The sequence below is a fragment of the Pleurodeles waltl genome, chromosome 1_2 (assembly GCF_031143425.1).
Source record: "Pleurodeles waltl isolate 20211129_DDA chromosome 1_2, aPleWal1.hap1.20221129, whole genome shotgun sequence".
NCBI lineage: Eukaryota > Metazoa > Chordata > Amphibia > Caudata > Salamandridae > Pleurodeles > Pleurodeles waltl.
Genome location: NC_090437.1, coordinates 965,044,221 through 965,065,459, shown reverse-complemented (window position 1 = coordinate 965,065,459; position 21,239 = coordinate 965,044,221). Strand labels below are relative to the sequence as shown.

At 46.2% G+C, this 21,239-nt stretch overlaps 1 protein-coding gene across 1 annotated transcript in view; it reads right to left on the bottom strand.

Annotated features, from left to right (window-relative positions):
* PDCL2 (phosducin like 2) overlaps positions 1-21,239 on the bottom strand; it is a 403,093-nt gene that overhangs the window by 144,209 nt on the left and 237,645 nt on the right. The window contains exon 5 of the mRNA XM_069205848.1: positions 10,236-10,444. Coding sequence (XP_069061949.1) covers positions 10,236-10,444 — 209 coding nt within the window. The remainder of the gene's footprint in view (positions 1-10,235; positions 10,445-21,239) is intronic.

Below are 21,239 nucleotides of genomic sequence, written 5' to 3'. Positions count from 1 at the left end.
GCGAATCTTCCTCAATACTCGAGGAATCAAGGGTATGGGAGGAAACGCGTAAAGCAACTGGCCACACCAGGTTATTTGAAACGCGTCCCCTAAAGCTCCCTGCATCGGATACTGGAGGCTGCAGAATAACGGACAATGCGCGTTCTCCCGAGTGGCAAACAGATCTATCCGAGGAAACCCCCACATCTGGAAGATTAAACGGACTTGATCTGGATGGAGACGCCACTCGTGGTCGGCTGAGAATTGGCGACTGAGACTGTCCACACGTACATTCAAGACCCCGGCCAGATGATTTGCTACCAAGCAAATCTGATGGTCCTTTGCCCAAGACCATAGTCGAAGAGCTTCTCTGCAGAGAAGGTACGACCCTACTCCTCCCTGTTTGTTTATGTACCACATCGTGGTAGTATTGTCCGTCAGGACCTGTACCGACTGACCACGAAGGGAAGGGAGGAAGGCCTTGAGAGCCAGACGTACAGCCCGTAACTCTAACAGATTGATATGAAACATCTGCTCCTCTGGAGACCAAAGGCCTTTGATCTCCAGATCCCCCAGATGAGCTCCCCACCCTAGAGTGGAAGCATCCGTTATGACCGTGGCCACTGGTGGCGACTGCGCGAACGGCTTTCCTTGTGAAAGATTGTTGCTCGCAATCCACCACTTCAAGTCCACAGCAGCATCTCTGGAGATCTTGACAGCACCTTCTAGATCTCCTTTGTGTTGAGACCACTGCCTTCGGAGGCACCACTGAAGAGCCCTCATGTGCCAGCGAGCATGCGTGACCAACAGAATGCAGGAGGCAAACAGACCGAGCAGACGAAGGACCTTGAGGACTGGAACTACCGCTCCATTTCGAAACATTGGAACCAATTCCTGAATATCTTGAATCCGCTGAGGCGGAGGAAAGGCTCGACTCAATGTTGTATCCAGTACTGCCCCTATGAACAGGAGGCGCTGAGAGGGCTCCAGGTGAGATTTGGGCTCGTTCACCGAAAAACCCAGGTCGAACAACAACTGAGTCGTTGACTGCAGATGATGCGACACAAGCTCCGGCGACTTGGCTTTGATCAACCAGTCGTCCAAGTAAGGGAATACTGCTATCCCCTTCCTTCTGAGCTCTGCCGCAACCACCGACATCACCTTCGTGAAGACTCGAGGTGCTGAAGTAAGACCAAACGGAAGGACCGCAAACTGATAGTGCTGCGATCCCACCATAAACCGGAGATACTTCCTGTGTGACTTGAGTATCGGGATATGAAAGTAAGCATCCTGCAAGTCGACAGACACCATCCAATCTTCCTTGTTCAACGCCCAAAGCACCTGAGCTAGGGTCAGCATCTTGAACTTTTCCTGTTTGAGGAACCAATTCAAGATCCTCAGGTCCAGGATTGGTCTCAACCGACCATCCTTCTTGGGAATCAGGAAATACCTTGAGTAACAACCTCGACCCCTTTCCTGCTCTGGGACCAACTCTACCGCACCCTTTGAAAGGAGGACTTGTACCTCCTGTTCTAGCAACAGGAGGTGTTCTTCTGAACAATAAGATTGGCGGGGCGGGATGAGGGGCGGGAACTCCCGAAAGGGAAGGGTGTAGCCTTTTCCCACAATACTGAGAACCCAAGTGTCCGTTGTAATAGTCTTCCACTTGCGGAGAAAATGCTGTAATCTTCCCCCTACAGGAGAGGAGTGAGTGGGAAATGGTGGAAGCCTAAGGCTGCTTTCCCTGCTGCACCCCTCCAGAGGACGAGGAAGAGGCAGAGTGCTGCTGAGAGGCTCCTCTGGTGCGGGCCCTCCCTCTCCCTCTAAAAGATCTATAGGGATGGGAAGAGGCAGGTTGCTGGAATCTCCCCCGAAAGGAAGAGGAGGAAGAGCCACTCCCAAATCCCCGAAACCTCCTGAAAATCCTGGAAGAGGCAGAGGAAGAAGGAGCTTGGAGTCCTAGCGATTTGGCTGTGGCCCTGCTCTCCTTAAAACGTTCCAAGGCCGAATCTGCCTTGGCGCCAAACAGCTTGTCCCCATCAAAAGGGAGATCCAATAGGGTTGACTGCACATCTGCAGAAAACCCCGAATTACGGAGCCAGGCCTGTCTCCTTGCCACCACAGTCGTGCCCATTGCTCTGGCCACCGAGTCGGTCGTATCCAGCCCAGCCTGAATAATCTGGGTCGCAGCAGCCTGGGCATCTGAAACAACATCCAAAAGACCCTGGGGAAGCTCCGTAAATGATGAGGAAATGTCCTCCATAAGAGCATGAACATATCTCCCCAGGATACAAGTTGCGTTGGTGGCCTTCAACGCCAGACTGCAGGACGAAAAGATTTTCTTGGACTGCGCATCCAGTTTCTTCGAGTCTCTGTCCCCAGGCACCGTCGGGAAAGAACCAGGCGCTGATTTGGATGAACAGGAGGCCTGCACCACCAAGCTCTCCGGTGTAGGGTGTCTAGAAAGAAAGCCAGGGTCAGTTGGTGCAGCTCGATACCTCCTGGCTACGGCTCTATGAACCGCTGGGGAAGATACTGGTCTCTTCCACACCTCTAGCACCGGATCCAGCAAAGCATCATTAAAGGGCAATAGAGGCTCTGCCGCAGCTGAGGCCGGATGAAGCACCTCTGTCAGAAGGTTCTGTTTTGTCTCTGCCACCGGCAAAGGCAGGTCCAGAAAACTAGCTGCCTTCCGTACCACTGCGTGAAAGGAAGCAGCCTCCTCCGTGTATTCCCCTGGAGACGAAAGATCCCACTCAGGGGGAAGTGTCCAGCCCACTGGCTGTATCTAGACCATGCAGTCCATCAACCGAGTCCTCTAGTTCTCCTTCTTCCAGGACTCGTTGGTACTCCTGCTCCTCTAATAAACGGAGAGCACGTCTCCTCGAATGAAGCCTCTGCTCGATACGCGGAGTCGACAATGCCTCCGCCGAAGCCGAAGATCGGCGCCGATCTTCAGAAGCCACCGACGCCGCGTCCGGCGCCACAGGTAACTTCGGCGCCGATGAAAGAGCACTCGGAGCGGATGGACCCACCGGAGTCACAGGACGAAATCCCGAAGTCGACGGGATGGAAATCTCCGGGGCCAATCCCTCCGAAGCCACCGGAGCGGCCACCGGCGCCGACACCGGCGCCGAGCCCACGTTCCCAAAAGGGAGAAAGGGCATAAAGGGTGCCGGCCGTAGAGGCGCAGGATCACGCAATGAAAAGGCCAAAGGGCCAGCCGGGGCACCCCCTGGAGCCATCTGTTGGAAGATGGTATACATCGCATTTAGGAATGCGGTACTATCGGCTCCAGGGGTGGGAAAAGCCGGATACTGGGGTGCCTGTATCGAAGGCGACCCCGACGCCGGCCTCGACGTCTGCGACGCCGGGGACAACACCAGAGGCTGCACCACTTCAATCACCGACGCCTGTCCAGGTGAAGTCGGTGACGCCGGAGAGGGCAACGGCGTCGATGGATGCGGCGTGACCGTGGGACTGACCTCCCAAGTCCTCCGGCGCCGATCCGAAGACCTGGAACGAGTCTCCTTGCTCGAATGGCGCCGTGATTCTCTACGGCGCCGGGAGTCTCGATGACGCCGATGCCTTGGCGAAGAAGACTTCTTATGATGTTTTTCTTTCTTCGACTTCGCCATAAACAACTTCGCCTCACGTTCCTTGAGGGCCTTTGGATTCATGTGCTGACATGAATCGCAAGTCGAGACGTCGTGGTCGGAGCTTAAACACCAAAGACAGTCGGAGTGAGGATCGGTAACTGACATCTTGCCCCCACACTCACGACAAGGCTTAAAACCCGACTTTCTCTGCGACATTATTACTGCAGCGAAGGACTACGCAGCAAAAAATACACTGTAACCACGAAAGTAACAGTTGCTCCCTCGAAGATAACCGTTTCGAATGCACGGAAAAAAGGGAACTGACGTCGGCACGTCGTCGAGGACCTCTTATTGCCTGTATGACGTAAGACGGCGTTGCGTGGGCTAGAGTGACGTCCTCGTCGACGTGCAGAGACTAGGAAGAAGATTTCCGTCGAATGCTGGCGCCATGGGAGTATTCATTAGGTGAGGAATCCACAGGTAGTTGTATCCATCAGAAATTTCGGGTACAGCTAAGAGAGTAGTACAGTCTTGTTTGATCTGTTCACAATACAATCCTGGAAAAGGGACACGAACTCCTGCGGGAGGGTTTGCTACACCAACTGCACCTTTTGAAGTTCTACAAATGGATTATATTCAGCTTGAACGCTGCAACAATTTAAAGTCTGTCTTGGTGGTGGTATGTGCCTTCAGTAAATGGATAGAGGTGTATCCCACAAAGGATAATACTGCCATTACCACAGCGAAGGTGCTTTTGAAAGAATTTTTCCCTAGGCTTGGTGTTTGCAGACTTTTATGGAGTGATAACGGACCTCACTTTGTTGGGGAAGTTTTTAAGTATGTCCTGAAAGGATTAGGGATCAAACAGAAGTTCCATGCGGTTTTCCACCCACAATCAGCAGGGTTGGTGGAAAGGTATAATGCTACTTTGAAGCTGAAGTTAGCGAAGATACAGGCTTCCACATCCTTAACTTGGCCGGATGCATTACCATTGGCATTATTGTCTATTAGGTCAGTGCCACACTCTCGACTCAGCCTTAGCCCAAACAAAATAGTATTTGGGAGGCCAATGAATATTTGGGGAGTTCCTAAGCCAAAATCCGTATATGATGTACCTTGTGTCCTGATGAATGATTATTTGGCACAGTTAACTGACAATTTGGTTTCTATTCATCAACAGGTTCGAGAAGCACTTCCTGACAGATCTACAGGTGAAGGCCATGAACTCCGACCTGGTGACCAGGTCATGATTAAGTCCTTTGAAAGATCAAGCAGCTTGGAACCAAGGTGGTGAGGCCCAGAACAGGTGCTCCTTGCGACAAGGACAGCAGTTCGAGTGACGAACCGAAAGAATTGGGTCCATAGTACTCACTGCAAGAGAGTGCTACCTACCTTGGTGGAACCTGCTGTGCTGACCGATCATCAAGAGATTTTGACTATGGAGAAAGGCCGTGCTATATCACCTGACGAATCTGCAGAGGTCTTCCCGGACCATACGACTTCTGGAGTGTCGCAATATAATTTGAGACCGAGGAGAGAATCTGAAAATGTTTTGAAAAAACTGGTTGAGCTACCGCCCTGGGTTAGTGAAACAGAGAACCAATGTGGCAAGGGGGGGGGATCAGTCATGCATTAGAGTAGTGACACCCGTCTTGGCCCGTGGTGAAGAAATCAGCGGCTGCCCAGGGATAAGAGCTCCAACAATTGTTTTTAATCCATTTCTGAAAGGGTCGATTATCACTGTTGCTAAAATGAAAAACAAACTGATCATTAGTACTATGGGGTTTGTTGTTGTTTTGGTGGTTACAGCAACAATCACCTGGTTTGTTGAAAAGAAGGCTCCTGCTCGTGAGTTTTTTGTTGCCACTACTCCAGTACCAGAGGATCACTATTACTTTACACTTCCCTATCAGGAGCAGAAGCACCGTCAATCGTACTTCAATAATATTTTCATTCAGATGTTGCATCATACTCATAATGCCATAAATACTACTGACTGTTGGGTATGTGGAATGATACCTGCGCATCAAAAGAAAGGAGGAACACCTTTCATTCCTCTTCCTTTTTCACACAATGGTTCTTATCAAGCTTGGTACACACTTTTGTTTGCATCTGGAAAACGTACATAGGGCGAACTTCTTTTTCGCCTTAATAAAGTATGCTACCAAGACAAAGATGGGTATCCCCAAGCCAAAGGAACTAAATGGGAATGGGAAGAGTATCAACCGGACAATGTTTCAATACCATATGTCTTCACAAATATAAGAGACTCTGACAAGAAAGAACAATTTGTGATTTCTGTTACAAAAACTAAAGCAGATTTATGTATACGTAGCATTGGGCGAATTCCAGTAGGGATAAGCGATTGTACCTTGATTTTAACTATTGAGGGTGTAAATAATAGTAGTTTTACAGCTTCACATAATACATATTTTGTTTGTGGTAACTATGGATATTACCAACTACCTGTTGGAAGGTCATGTGTGTGTAATGATTGGAATATTTTTCACATGCTGTATCTGTATTCAGTGTAGTCCAATGTTCTGCTCCATGTGTATTACTGCTTGTATGCCTACCAAAAGAAATATTACAGAAATGAAAGCACAACATATGTTAGATAAAGAAATAGCTGAAATGATGAGCATAAATATACAAGATGAATATTTAGATTATCCCAGAAAGACGAATGTCTTCAGCTAATGCTGAAAGGGTGGTCTGTTGTAGTTTAGCAGCGATTAGATTAAGCATTAGCGGAAGACATCTTGTATTTAGCAACTATTGTGAACATTTCGCGGAATCCATTTTGTATTCATGGCAGCCATTTTCTCTGCCACATGCTGCCATGTGCTGACCATGTGCTCTGTCCTACCTTTCTGTTAACTACTCTTGAAATCTGCCTAGTGACAAGTTATATTTAGCATCTCCCACTTTTGCACATGCTCAGTAAGGTCTGCAGCTGTAAGTCCTTGAAAACTGTTAGCTCCTCCTACCTGTCGACTGTGCATTTTCCACATGACCTTACATGTATACAAGTCTTGCTTCTATAATTGTACCACCTCCTTTTAGCCCCTGCGTGGGTATAAAAGGACCATGCTCTCTCAGTTCAGTGTGCTACTTCAGACATTACCTAAGGGTGCTGTTTGAACTGTGGTACCACCTCATGAGGTTAATAAACTTTTGTCTTTTATTTCAGTTCCTGTGCCAACTTCTTCCTACATGGTCTGAGGACTTTGTGCGGAGAAAGGTGAACCCCTTGCACTAGTAGGCCTTGCTGAGGCTTACTTCAACACATCTGGTTTTGGAAATTTCCTTCTTGCCCCTGCCCAGGCTCCAAGTGATCTAGGGTGACAAAAGGATGAAGTCAAGTTCCTTTGTGAGAGTGCTGGGGACAGCCCTTTGAAATGTGAGTGGGGGCAGGAAACTGCTCCGCCCCACCCATTCTGCCAACACCTAGTCCTCCTTTGTCTCACAGTCTGGAAGGAATACACAAAGGCCAACTGGCAACTGCCAACTATACAGTCATATCACCCAGCACACAGGCTGTAGGCACCAAATGGTTAGGACAAAAAATGCCAACTTTTTAAAAGTGACAGTTTCAGAACCGGGACTTGAAATCCGACTTTACCATTAAAGAGGATTTAAAATTAAAATTGTTTTGAGACTAAACATGACCTTACTCCTTTCGAATCAAAAGTTAGCATCTATTAAATGTGGTAAGGTAACATAATGTTAGAGAGAAGTAGGCCTCACAGTGGTGAAAAACTAATTTGGGAGGTTTTCATACAAGGACATGTAAAACGTTAAAACCACGTCCCACATTTTAGATACAATGCACTCTGCCCTATAGGCTGTTTAATATTGTGTCAAAAATAGAGGGTGACCCAATAACCCGTGCTTGGTCTGGGCACAAAACTGACAAAACCAATGGGGGTTCAACCATGCCGGGATAGATTATATCATTTGTTATCAAAAAATGTGATCAATACATTTTTCGTGGTTAGATTACTTCCCAAATTTTATTTATCAATTAAAGTAAAGCCGAGAATGTCTCATTAGCAATTAAACATATATGGCGTTAGTATACCAACTAAACAAAAAATATACATAAACACAAGATAACTGTACAGAATTTAACTGTACAACATTTAGTCCCACTGGCTGAGTGTGCGGGGGTCCGGTCACCCAGTGGGCCGGGGGCACCCTAGAGGCTAACAGGGGGCACGGGCAAGGAGGCCAGGAGTACAACCTGCTATTTGTTTTGAGTTTTATTCCTGCATTGCATGGATTTGCACTGTGATGGCTGACCTGTAAGACTCCATCAGTAAAAGACTGCAGCTCATGTGAACCACTGCTGCAAGGCAAGCAGGACCACTGGCCCCTACTCAGGGGCGTCTTAAAGATACAGGCTCCTGCTTTGAGCTGTTTTTGGAGTTGTCCCTTGATAAGTCCTGATGAGGCCTAAACTTGGAGGCCGAAACGCGTTGACGCATGTTTTTGCAAGATTGAGTCCTTGGAAAGGTTTAAATTTTGTAAATATTCGGGCCTCACCACACTAGATACCTTTGGGAAGAAATTTAGAAGGACTTTAAGAGAGGTCGCGACATGGACCATCAATCATCGCTACATAGTGGATTACAATTCTAAAAAATATCAGTAACCACTTTTCCAAAAAACTCGACATTAGGGGACAACCCCTACTGAAAGTTTGCTTTCCACAGAGGCTGCAACAGTAATACAGCAGTCACCTATGGGACTAAATGTTGTACAGTTAAATTCTGTACAGTTATCTTGTGTTTATGTATATTTTTTGTTTAGTTGGTATACTAACGCCATATATGTTTAATGGCTAATGAGACATTCTCGGCTTTACTTTAATTGATAAATAAAATTTGGGAAGTAATCTAACCACGAAAAATTTATTGATCACATTTTTTTATAACAAATTATATAATCTATCCCGGCTTGGTTGAACCCCCATTGGTTTTGTCTATAGGCTGTTTAAGGCCTGGAAAAGGGGTGCCTTATATGGATTTAAAAGAGAGGTTTAGGTTAGGCAAAATGTGTATTTAATTTAACAACTCTGAGTATATGTAGTACCACTTTACCAAGGACTTATAAGTAAATTAAATTTGCCAATTGGGTGGAAGCTGATTTTACCATATCTAGAGGACAGTACAAGCACTTTAACACTGGTTAGCAGTGGTAAAGTGCACACAGCCTTAATGGCAACAAAAAATAAATGCCGTACACAGGGGAGAAGGCAAAATGTTTGGGGAAGACGACACGAAATGCTGTCAGGTCTAACAATTTTACAGTCCAAAAGACTTTAAATGTTGCAGTGTTACACTGTATCTTGCTCCAGTTAGGGATTCTGATACCCCTTTTGGTTGAAAGTTACTCTCCGATTTTGCCATGATAAAGTTAACAATTTAGTCACATATATAACACAGGATGAAGTTTCAAAGACCTCAGCATCTCATTCATTTTGACCTTCAGAAAGCACAATCTGTGGCAGATACAGAATGTCTACTGAACATACATTACCCAACACAATTTTCTGATCTATCTGGTGCTGGTTGTAATGCTTCCAGTACTACAGATGTTGCCTACACACCTAAGATGATTGACTCCACAATATTAACTGCCCGTCTGTCTTTGGTGCTTTTCCATCTTTTCATGGCGCACCCATTTCAAATGTATTTAGTGGATTGGTATCTGTTCTCCTCATTGCAGGTGCAACAAGTCTCAATATCATTTGATGTGCTGAATTTACTTTATTCTTTTGAACATCACTGCCAGTTTGATATTGATGTTCATTTGGTGGTGAGTTTGTTTTTCATTCTGCATGAACAATGACCTTTGAATTTTATGGGCTATAACCACCAGCATTAAAACCCATGTTTCAGTGCCATATCTGCTGTTACACGACTGCCCAAAATTATTTTGGAACATAAATCTGTGCTCTCTGTGGATTGGAGGAAGCTGATTCAGCCACTTGCTATCTATTGCTCACTTTGTGGTGTATTGCAACAGTGCATCATCATCTCTGCTGCCTACGAATCACTGTTGTTGCTGGCTCATGTGCCATCAAGCTCTTTTACTTCATAGATTGTGTCATCGTCATCACTTGACAATTCCTGGTTCTCCTACTGTGGCACATATGACGCGTTCACATGCATGAACATTGCTGCTGTACTCACCATCAGGCAGTTCAACTACAATTTTCAATCATCTTTTGCAAACTCTGTCAGCTGCAGCAGGTCTACAAAGAATCCGCATTTGGAAATATATTGCCATGCAGAGGCTTCCATTGAATGATACATTACATGGACCCATTGATACAGGCACTCTGTGCTGTTAATTTTACAGACAAACACTGAATAAGAAAGTATTCGAGATGCCACAGATGTAGTGGGGAATTAGTCTAACATTTATGACTCTCAAAGAAAATCCTATGATGTACAAGTTGGTCTCCCTATACTTACTTAGGGTCAGGGGGAATCTACCATGTGTGGTCACGATATACGATGGCACTCAACACACAGAGCATTTGAACATATGAGTAGTTGCATAATATTAGTAGAATTAGAAGCACAGACAAGTCAACATGTAAAGGAGTAGCTCTGAAGAATATTGTGACAAGTTGATTTATCTTACCTTCAACTTTGAGATGCATACCTCCACATTCATTAAGCCCAATATACTGTCCCATAATCTGTCCATTTTTGTAAACAATCACTGTAGGTAAATATGTGTCGTGATAGTTTGGAATGCAGCTGTTCACATTGGCTTTTAGGAACTTGGTTTCTGGAAATTTTCTTGCCAGCACGCCAAGATGAGTATCAACTACTGTGCACATTGGTATGCTGAAAAGAGAAGAGATACTTTGTAAACTTCATTCTAGGTCTTGAGTTATTTGCCCTAATCTGGAAAGCACATTGCAAGAATTGATGCTATACAATTGCTCAAGAATGTCCTTAGCTAACAGCCATCAAATATAAGCCACCTCCACATGTAGACTGCAATCAGCGAGACTGCGCAGTTTAAGGGCATCCATGTTTGCAGAACTTGAGATGGATGAGAAGATGTACTATAGATTATTAAGTGCCAGTAAAAAAACTAATTAGATTAAAATGCTCACTTCATAGATACACTCATCTGCAGGTCACAGATCTGAATACCACCAGGGCCAACTCCTACCTCTAGGTCATTAGAGTGAGTACTGTTCAATCTTTAACCGTAAAACTTGCTATTTGCAGTGATCAAATCTTTCAGAAGTGGCATACAGTGATACATAAAAAGCAGGCTATTATTAATTAATTATTGTATTGAGCAAAGCTATCTGCTTATGATACGTTTCATGTAGAAGTTCCCATATCTCAATGTGTCCAATCGTATAATCATTACATGATGTCGAAGAGGTAGGAATGAGTCTTAATAACTATAGTTAGTGCTATAGGAGTAGTATTCCATGATCACATCTGATTCAATAAAGTAGCTCTACCTGCTTACTATCACTGTAGCTAAGTTAGATAGATTTGGAATAAGTTACACACAGCCACAGGGGCTTTCTAAGAATTAAGAGATATGAAAGGGAAAGAAAAGACTTGGTTTCTCTTCATCACCAGTCCTGCTCATATTAGTTAAGGAACCATCAGGGCAAAAAGTTAAAGGGACTGATCAATGCACTGCTACTGAAAGCTACACAATTCTTTACATATTTGGGAACACTATGTTCACCAAATATGAAGACTACTTTGGGCAAAGTAATCACTATCCAGTTTTTAAAGGAGGGGTGGTGGATTGCTGCGCCTTTTTTTATCACTGCCATTTAACATGTCAAATGCATGATAGGGAAGGAATTATGCCAAACTTTCTGAACATCTAGTGAGAATTTAAATGATCTCCATTTAGATTATATGGAACTGTTCCTTCTATGAATATCATGAAAATGTGATGTGGAACCTTCCCTACTGTACCTATGCTGGATGCCCCTTTGTTATCACATCTAATGGTAAAACAGATATTCTTGATAGAGATGAAAAAGAGATTTACCTATAAGACCAATACCCTACAAAGGATATCTTCATTAAACTCAAAACTAACCCTCACCCTTCCTCTGTGGAGCCAGTAGTACAATTCTATGTGCTTCAACAAACTGTTATAATGATGTGAAGGGGTGAAGAGTTACAATGCTTTAGGCATGCAGACATATTTTTAAGCAATAGCATGGAGGGTTTGGTGTGTCTACTTTCAAGAACTGAAGATTCCTGATAAAAAACGCATATCCTGTTACTACGATGGACTGGTAACTCCAGTTACTGGTCTCATTGGGATAACAAGCGATTCAGAATAAGGACCATTAATGACAGCGCTGTTTTATTTTGTGATATATGTATGTACAAAATAATAAAGCATGAATGCCTGTGGGGACCAAAGTAATCACATAAAGTGTAGGAAGCTGGCCTGGTGTGTGGTGGGTACCTATGGTACTTACACCTTATACCAGGTACAGGGTTCCCCTATTAGAAGAGTGTAGCCAGTGTTAAGAAGCCAGGCTCTCTAGAGGTAGCTGTGGATGAGCAGCCAAGGCTTATCTAGGAGACATGCAAAGCTCATGCAGTACCACTTGTAGTCACACATCACTTACACACACGAAGGAAACCACACAGTGTTACAAAAGTAAAGGTACTTTCATTTAGTGACACAATACCAAATATTACTAAAAAGGCAATACTCCCTTAGGAGGTAAGAAAAAACACTAATTATATACACTAGTAATCAGAAATAGGCATAGAAAGCAATGGAAAATAGTGCAAATGCAAATAGATAAAAGTGACCCTAGGGGGAGCCCAAACCATATACTAAAATGGAATGTGAATGCAGGACCCTCACCTAGGTAAGTGTAATGTGTAGAGGGGAGCTGGAACTAGTAGGACACCACAGAGATAGGTAACATAGTACCCCCCAGCGACCAGGAAAGCAGGAGTAAATCACTGGAATTTCCCCAAACCACCCACAAGGAAGGATAAGAAGAAAAGAAGACACCTAGACAAGACTGCTGAATGAAACCAGCGGTGGATTCCTGGAGAGGAAGATCTGTGGAGAGAGGGGACCAAGTCCAAGAGTCACAGTGGAATCCAGGAGGAGTAGGAGCTACTACCCACCTAGCTGTACTTGTAGGAGTTGGTCGATGGTGATGAAGAACAGGTCAGCACTGCAGCCCAGAACCTGGAAGAGAGTTCCTGAAGGATGCATAAGATGTCCCACAATAGAGTGAAGATTGCAGATGGGTGTCGGTGCAGACAGAAATTCCAACAACAAGCCTTGGCAAAGGCAAATTTGCAGTTAGTGGAAAAGTGGTGCTGCCTTGGGGCCAGCAAGGCCCAGGAGGACCCGACCCAGGATGGGGAGCCAGAGGGGACCCTCAACAACACAAAGAGCCCACAGGTGCAGAGGCAGCACCCACAAGAGTCCCACAGGACGGGGACCCAGGAGTCACAGAAGGAGCCCAGGCAGCACTACAGAAGAGGTCCCACTCCTCCGAAAAGCCGCTCAGAGGGCTGAGCATCACAGGAAGAAGTGCTGGGGGATGGAGCTGCATGCAACCGGAAAATCCCTTTGAGGAGATGGCAACAAGCCTTGGCAGCTGCAAGAGACACGGTGCATGGAGGTACTGTCCTGCATGGGAAGACAAGGGCTTACCTTCACCAAAGTTGGACAGCAAGTAGGGAGGACCAGAACTACTCTGGACCACCACCCATGATGCAGGATCCTTGTAGCTCAGGAGGAGAGGCGATCCACGCAGCCAGTCGCCTTTGCTGTTGGTGCCAGCTGATGCAGGGGAGTGACTCCTCCGCTCTAAGGGAGATTCCTCCTTTCTTTCTTCTTGTACAGGCTGAAGAGTTGCTTTCTCCTGAGGATGCACAGCTGACAGGAGCCGTGGAAACAAAGTTGCAGAAGAGTCTTCTTCGTGGATTGCAGCGTTGTTGGTTCCTGGATGGTCCAGTCGCACTTCCAGTGGCTAGAAGTCGGAGTGGAGGTTGCAGAGGAATCCTGCTGCAGTCTTGCAAGCCAGATCTGAGGACCCACCTAAGAAGAGACCCTCAATAGCCCTGAAAGGGGGATTGGTCACCTAGCCAGGTAAGCACCTATAAGGAGGGGGCTCTGATGTCACCTGCCTGGCCAAACAGATGCTCCCAGAGTTCCCTGCCAACCTTGGAAACAAGATGGCAGAACCCAGGGACCCTCTGGAGGAGCTCTGAGCACCACCTCTGGGGTGGTGATAGACAGGGGAGGGGTCACTCCCCTTTCCATTGTCCAGTTTAATGCCAGAGCGGGGGACTGGTGGTCCCTGAACCGGCGTGGACTGGTTTATGAATGGAGGGCACCAAATGTGCCCTTCAAAGCATACCAGTGGCTTAAGGAGGCTACCCCTCCCAAGCCAGTCACACATATTTCCAAAGTGTTACCTCCCTCTGCCAAAGGAAATCCTTTGTTCTGCCTTCCTGGGCTTGATCAGATCAAGCACCAGGAGGGCAGAAATCTGTAAGACTGGTGGTAGTAATGCTGGAGGTCCTCTAAAGAGCCCCCAGAGTGCATGGAATCATACTTCCAATACTTGTAACAGTATTGGGGTATGATTCCACAATGTTTAGTACTAAACATGCCCAGGTTTGGAGATACCATTATGTAGCTGGACATAGGTAGTGACCTATGTTCAGTACACGTGTAAAATGGCGTCCCCGCACTCACAAAGTCCAGGAAAATGGATCTGGAGTTTGTGGAGGGACCTCTGCTAGTGCAGGGCTGCCCTCACATACAGGTACCTGCACCCTGCCCTCTGGGCTGAGAGGGCCTACCATAGGGGTGACTTATAGTGACCCAGTGCAGTGACCTGTAGTGAAAAAAGGTACACGTACCCGTTTCACGCAGAATGCAATGGCAGGTCTGCCTTGGCTCCCTATGAGTGGCAGAATAACTGCATATAAGTGAAAAGAAACAGTTTGTGCTCCAAGTTAATAATAAAATGTTCACAAAACTGACTCTATATACTTCCTATCAGGTTCCTTGTGGCCCAATCACCATTGAGGAAGAGGAAAGCCGTGAGGACCTGTCACCCATGTAATTTCTCAACACTCTGAAGGAAATGGAAAGAGAACAGAAAGGAAAAAAATTAAAGTCTGCTCAAACTTCTGTTACGATAAGGTGTTCAGAGAGCAATCAGTCACCCGGGATGCCACAGTCCTGGACTGCAGTAGGATATGAGGCGCTGGTCGGTGGTGTCTACCACTCTTCTGACCACGCATCTCCCTCCTTCCCACCCCTAACCCCAGCATCCTCATCTTTGGGTCGCTTGTTGTCTTTTGGTTCCTCTGGATGGCATCTCTGAGCCACTTTCTTTGTATTCTTTATATATGTATGCATATCGGTATGTGCAGTTATAGCTAGGACTGTGTGTCCAGAGGAAAAGCATTTTTTGGTTTGCTTATAACTTTGGAACCATTGACTAACCTTCACTAAATTTTCCAAAAATATATCTAACCCATCTCAACTCCTTCCTGTAAAGGTTTTGGGTAATTCGTCAACAATGGGCGAAGAAAAAGGTGGGGGATCCCATTCATTTTTCCATAGGAAAAGCAAACAGCTGAAAGGAACTGCACAATGTTGTAAAGTGCCCCTTTCTGGATGGTAACCCAACACTTTTTGCTGTCAGATGCTGTGGTTTGTGACATGTTAGTGTACTGATGCCTGCTAACTAGGCCCCAGTACCAATGCTCTTTCTCTTAAAGTAAATGTCAAATTGCTAGGCCAATTTGCAAGCACTATACCACCCCTGTAAGTCCCCAGTAACTGATACCCAGGGTACCTAGGGCAAGGGTGGTAAAAAGGGTACCAGGGCTGAAGCACTGATTGTGCCACCCTGAGTCCCCCAAGGAAACAAGAGACTGCAGAGCTGCCATGTCAGCCTGCACGAGCAGCCTGCTGCTCGAGTGAGACTGTGCCCACACCAGGTGCAGATAGAGTCCCTGTTACTGCCCATGGACAGGTCACTCACCCCTAAAGCAGGCCCCCTCTAGCCCAAGGGGGGTGCACTATTCCACGAACTAAGGCATATGTGCAGGAGCATATTTGCCACCGTGAAGGCATTTAAACTGCAATGTGGCCCGAGTAACCGGCGGTCCATTGGATAACATAGGCTGGTATCTTACCACTCCTCAGATGTTCAGCTCTGCAATGGCCCAGCCAAATTCCATCATGTTTGGTATCAAACACTGTGCTTTTTAACCCTAAACATGATGCCCATGTTTAGGAGTAAAAAGCAGATGTCCAGGTGACACCCAGTCCTGTACTGTTTTGGCAGGCTCTCCCGAACTGCTCCCGCCACAGACAAAAGTCTGACCTCCTGCCAGTGGAGGACAAAGCCATACCGCCCTGCCCGGCTGGACAAGCGGGAATTTAGCTATGCAGGAGGTGTGCACCTCCCTCAACCTAGCCACACTTTTGAGGGTGGGCTAGGGGGTCTGCATGGCCAAGGAAGGTTTCTGCCATCTTGGCAGACCCCTAGAATAGTGGGTTCTGAATAGAAAGTGATGTACTCCCCACAGGAAGTCGTCACTCCAGGGGTGGACTAGCGGCAGGGACAGTAGCATTGGCTATTGTCCCTCACACCCTTAAAAGCCTCCTAAATCAGGATTTAAGGGGCTTCCCTGGCACCAGAACTTAGATCTTACCTGGACAAGAAGAAAGAAGCACAAAGCGACACCTGCACCAACAGGAACTGGACTCCAGCCCCAGCGCAAAGAAGAGGACAGAGAGTGACATGTGGAGACCACACCTTGAACTGTGCGCCCGGAGTGTGCTAGTGGTGAAAACTTGTTGGTCACGACCAGAAGGACCTCTGTGGACACCAAAAACCTAAGGAAGACTCCCCTGGTGGAGGACTAAAGAAGTACTGAGGATGAAGAATTCCAACCTGACGGGCTCTGAGTGCCTGAGCCCAAAGAAACTCGGGCCCATATTTATACTCTGTTTACGCTGGATTTATGTCATTTTTTTATGCAAATACAGCGCAAACTTAACTTCATATTTATATTTTGATGCTAGACCAGTCTAGCGTCAAAAATATGGAGTTAACGTCATTTTAAGGATGTGTGAAACCACCTCGCGTCAATGAGATGCAAGTTTGCGTTCCCGTCCACAAAATGACTCAAACACCCTAGCGCCATATTTATTAACCAGGGCTAAAATGACGCACGGGGCGGACCTGGAAAGTGACGGTTAAACCCGATTTGCATAAAAATTTAACACCTTTAACGGGTCAGGGATGGCGTTAAAATGAGGCAAACACACCACTACTTAAGGAAAACACACACAAGCACCATTACAAACCAACAAAACAACATGGAGGTGCTACTGATGCAGCTTGCAAGACAACGCCAAGCACAGGACCAATGGCAGCAGCCACCACCACCCCAACGTGGCCCACAAAGGCAATGCAGAAGACAGGAGAGACTTTTCAGGAACAGGACATCATCAACCCTCCATGGCCTCAGGGAACAGGACATCATCCAGAGGTATTGACTCAACTGGCAAGGCATACAGCAGCTGCTGCACCATATTGAGCCACAACTAACCTGCAGACACCACACAACATACCACCGGTGACCAAGCTGCTAGCTGTCCTGCATATGTTGGCAAGTGGCTCCTTCCAGACAACGGGTGCCCAGGTCGCCGGGGTATCACAGCTCTCATTCTCGGCCATCCTGCCCAAGGTGTTAGATGCCATAATCTCCCTCACACCCCGCCACATCAGCTTCCCCAACACCCAGCAGAAGCAGCAGGAGATAAAACAGGGCTTCAATCAAATCCATGGCTTCCAGCATGTGCTCGGTGCAATTGACTGTACCCATGTCCGGATCGTCCCACCTGCAGCAACAGAGCACCTATTCAGGAACAGAAAGCAAACGCATTTCATCAATGTGTAGGCCATAATTGACCACCAGAGATTGTTCACAAACATTTTGGCCAAGTATCCTGGGTGTGTCCATGATTCATTCATATTCCGCCAAAGCAGGATCAATCAGCACTTCCAGACGTACAATATGGTAATGGCCTTCTTGTTGGTAAGTCAATAAACCTAGCAATATACACACAGCACAACAACCCTGTAGGATACACAAAACATACACCACTACATTGACACGTGGGCAGGCTGATACTGATGTATGACACTGGTAGTTATGTTGTATGCCCTGACACAATGGGATACACACCTCTGGAAAAATGACGGCTGCCACAAACATTAGCTGCCACCCTAGAGCAACAAGGGACCAATGTCAAAGCCCACAGTGACAATGACATGGCCTGCACTGGAAGTACAACTTAGAAAAGGAATCATTTACAATTACATTAGGCCACATAGTCAATCGGCCACCCTCCCAAACAGTATGTATCGTGGAAGGGGTGTGCGATGTGTGTTGCAGCAGGTCTAACACCATGAGACACATAGCATGATGATACTGACTCAGATCTAGGTGACACGGAAATACTGAGGCAGTCCCAACATCATACATCACTCCTGGGGTGCCGTTTCCACATTGCAATAAGGAAGTGGACTGTGCTATGAACACATATTGATGTGGCACTAGTGCAAACTGCACACTGATGCACACACTGAAAGAGCAAATTGTACATCAAAATAGCATATGTACAGGGAGATGGCCATTCCTGCACAGATACATCCACCTCCACAAGGCAGTTAGCCAGGTTCCCTGGAGCAAGTTCAGTAGTGTAGGTGCACGGTTGCACATGACCTACTAGCAGAGGGAACAACAAAGGCTTGCCTAGAAACAAGTCACACAAGGGACAATTGTGCATTGTCGATACTGAACACCTCAGTGCTGCCAACTTATGGAGATGTGTTGTGCATTGTTACCTAGCCAAATCAAAGGGCCTCACTGTCGCATTTCATCAGCAATGACATATGTCTAAATGGATGGGATGTCCAGGCCATGTAGTGCAACCATATTACCACCACATTTCAATCCATTGTGTGTGTGGAAGTATCATGTTCCCTCCAGTGAAAGCACACTAAAACATGTTGAACACTACACAATGCATGGTTACATACATACTGACCAACAGTTTGGAGAAAAAAAATCATTGATCCCAAGTCAATGAGCCAAACACAAGTTGTCATGTCAAACAACCCACTGCAGATAAAACCTCACAGAAGCCCAGGATCTCACACAATACCACAAACACATATGAGTCACAGACGACACAAGATATCAACTGCCATGCTACATGACATTCCTGTTGCAAGCACTAACAAAATACTCACTCCTATTAACTTTTGCAGTGGATCAGGGTTACGGGATCCAGCCATGGATCATGACCCCATTCCCCAATCCAAACACAGCAGCAGAGCGTGCCTGTAATGAGGCACATCGGAGGACACGCACCATTGTGGAAAGGTCCTTTGGCATCCTGAAGTCCAGATTCAGGTGCCTGGACATCACAGAAGGCAGCCTCCTATAAAATTATACTGACCTGTGCTATCCTGCACAACATTTGTGTGAGGAGGAACATCCCTTTATATGAGCCAGACCAAGAACTGCCTGAGGAGGAGGAGGAGGAGGATGGTGGCAGGGAAAATGAGGAGAAACGGCAGCAGGAATGCGCCGCAGACAGCAAATTGTTCGAAACTTTTTCACTTAATAGCCAGTCTACACACCTTGTTAAGATATGTAAATAAACACCTTACTTGATCACACAATCATGCTCTGGTTTCTTCATTCTCCATCACATGTCCCTTAGGAATGTGAGTATTCCCTCAGGGAGCATGTTACAAAGACAAATCTGACTAATTGTGATGCAACATCACATGTGATGCGTATGATTGTACAGCAAACATCACACACATATAAAAAATACTCATCTCTTGAATTTCACATATGAAGGACCAAATCAATGGACCACAGCATATGACTCACATCCACATTGCCAAAATGGTCTACTGTAGCACATGACACACAACTATGACATCTCCAATCATAAGGTAAATAAGCGCCCCATATATGAGGCAGTGGATGTGAAATATCAGTGGAAACAGGAATGTATGAACAGACCCCTGACATTAGTAAGTGTGACACTTGCAATCTCTGCAAGGAGCTTGTGTGGCAAGGGGGGCATCATTTGTGAAAATGGATAGCATGAGTGTTCCAGGTATGACAAGCAATGTTCACAACACTTGCCCTGCACAGTCCATCCCTGGAAATCAGTCCTGCCACTGCTGTGTTAAGTCTCTGCCCTTCCATCTCTAGGGGGCGCTGTAAACAGACTATCTGTACCCTGGGAATCATCATTAACACTTACCCAGAGTCCCTTTCTGACTCCTGTTTGCTTCCCTTTTCCATATGGCATGCTATAGAAGAACAACATTTGCTTCCATGGACTTCAGGCCCCATAATGCACTGCCTGGTAGTTGGTAAGACCTGTAATTGTCTCTCCATTGCTTCCCATGGGAAAAGTCTGGTTGCCCCTTTATACTGGATTCTCTCCTCCAGGTCTTGTGAGAGACTGAAACTTCACACACCTGTGCCCTCTCTTCTGCAGCCCAGCCACATGACTCTGCCCTTGCCTTGCTGCTGCCTGGAACTGCTTAAAAGCTGCCATTCCCTGAAAGTCCTTGTCCTGCATTGGAGTACGATTCCTTTGTGTTCCAGACCCCTTGTTGAATTGTGTTACAGTCCTGATTCAGCCTGAACCTGCTGTCTGTTTTCCCAGTCCTGTTCCTGCTTCTTCCAATCAGAGTCTGCTCCTGTTTCTCAGCCTTGTTCCTGTTTGTTTCAGCCAGAGCCTGCTTTCTGTTTCCCAGAACTGTTCCTGCCTTTGCGTCAGCCTGAGCCTGTTCCCTGTTCCTGGCTTTGCCTCCTAGTTTGTTCCTTCTGTTTCTGTTTCTTCTTGGGTTATCGTGTACCATCAGTCCTCACCTGTGTAGAAGTGTTTTCCTTTGTACTTGGGTTGGCACCTGGTTTCCAGGAGGCAAATCCAGCCCCCATCCTTTGTCTAGTGTTGCATACAGTCTTTAGTGCCTAACGGCAACAGTGTGCTATGGCTGTTTTCCCGGAATTGCCACCTTGTCTCCAGCTGGACCTACAGAACGAGTTACTTACCTTCGGTAACGACTTTTCTGGTGGATACATTAGCTACCTGTGGATTCCTCACCTAATGAATACTCCCATGGCACCAGCATTAGACGGAAATCTTCTTCCTAGCTTCTGCACGTCGACGAGGACGTCACATTAGTCCACGCGACGCCGTTAGACGTCATACAGGCAATAAGAGGTCCTCGCCGACGTGCCAACGTCAGTACCAACATTTTTTTACGTGCATGAGAACAATACCCTTATGCAATGAAAGATCAAGGCAACATCTCATAACATTGCAAAGTACACCACATTTCAATAAAATGGCTATAGGTTTAATATAACTTTTGTTTCTTTTTTAAAACAAAACATTTATATATACCAAATATGTATACACACAAAGAAATATATACATATACAAGTATCCATATATACAAACTCTATTGCAGTCCTAAAAACCAAGAGGAGCACACCCAAGGATTACTTGGTGAGACCAAAAAGGCAACGG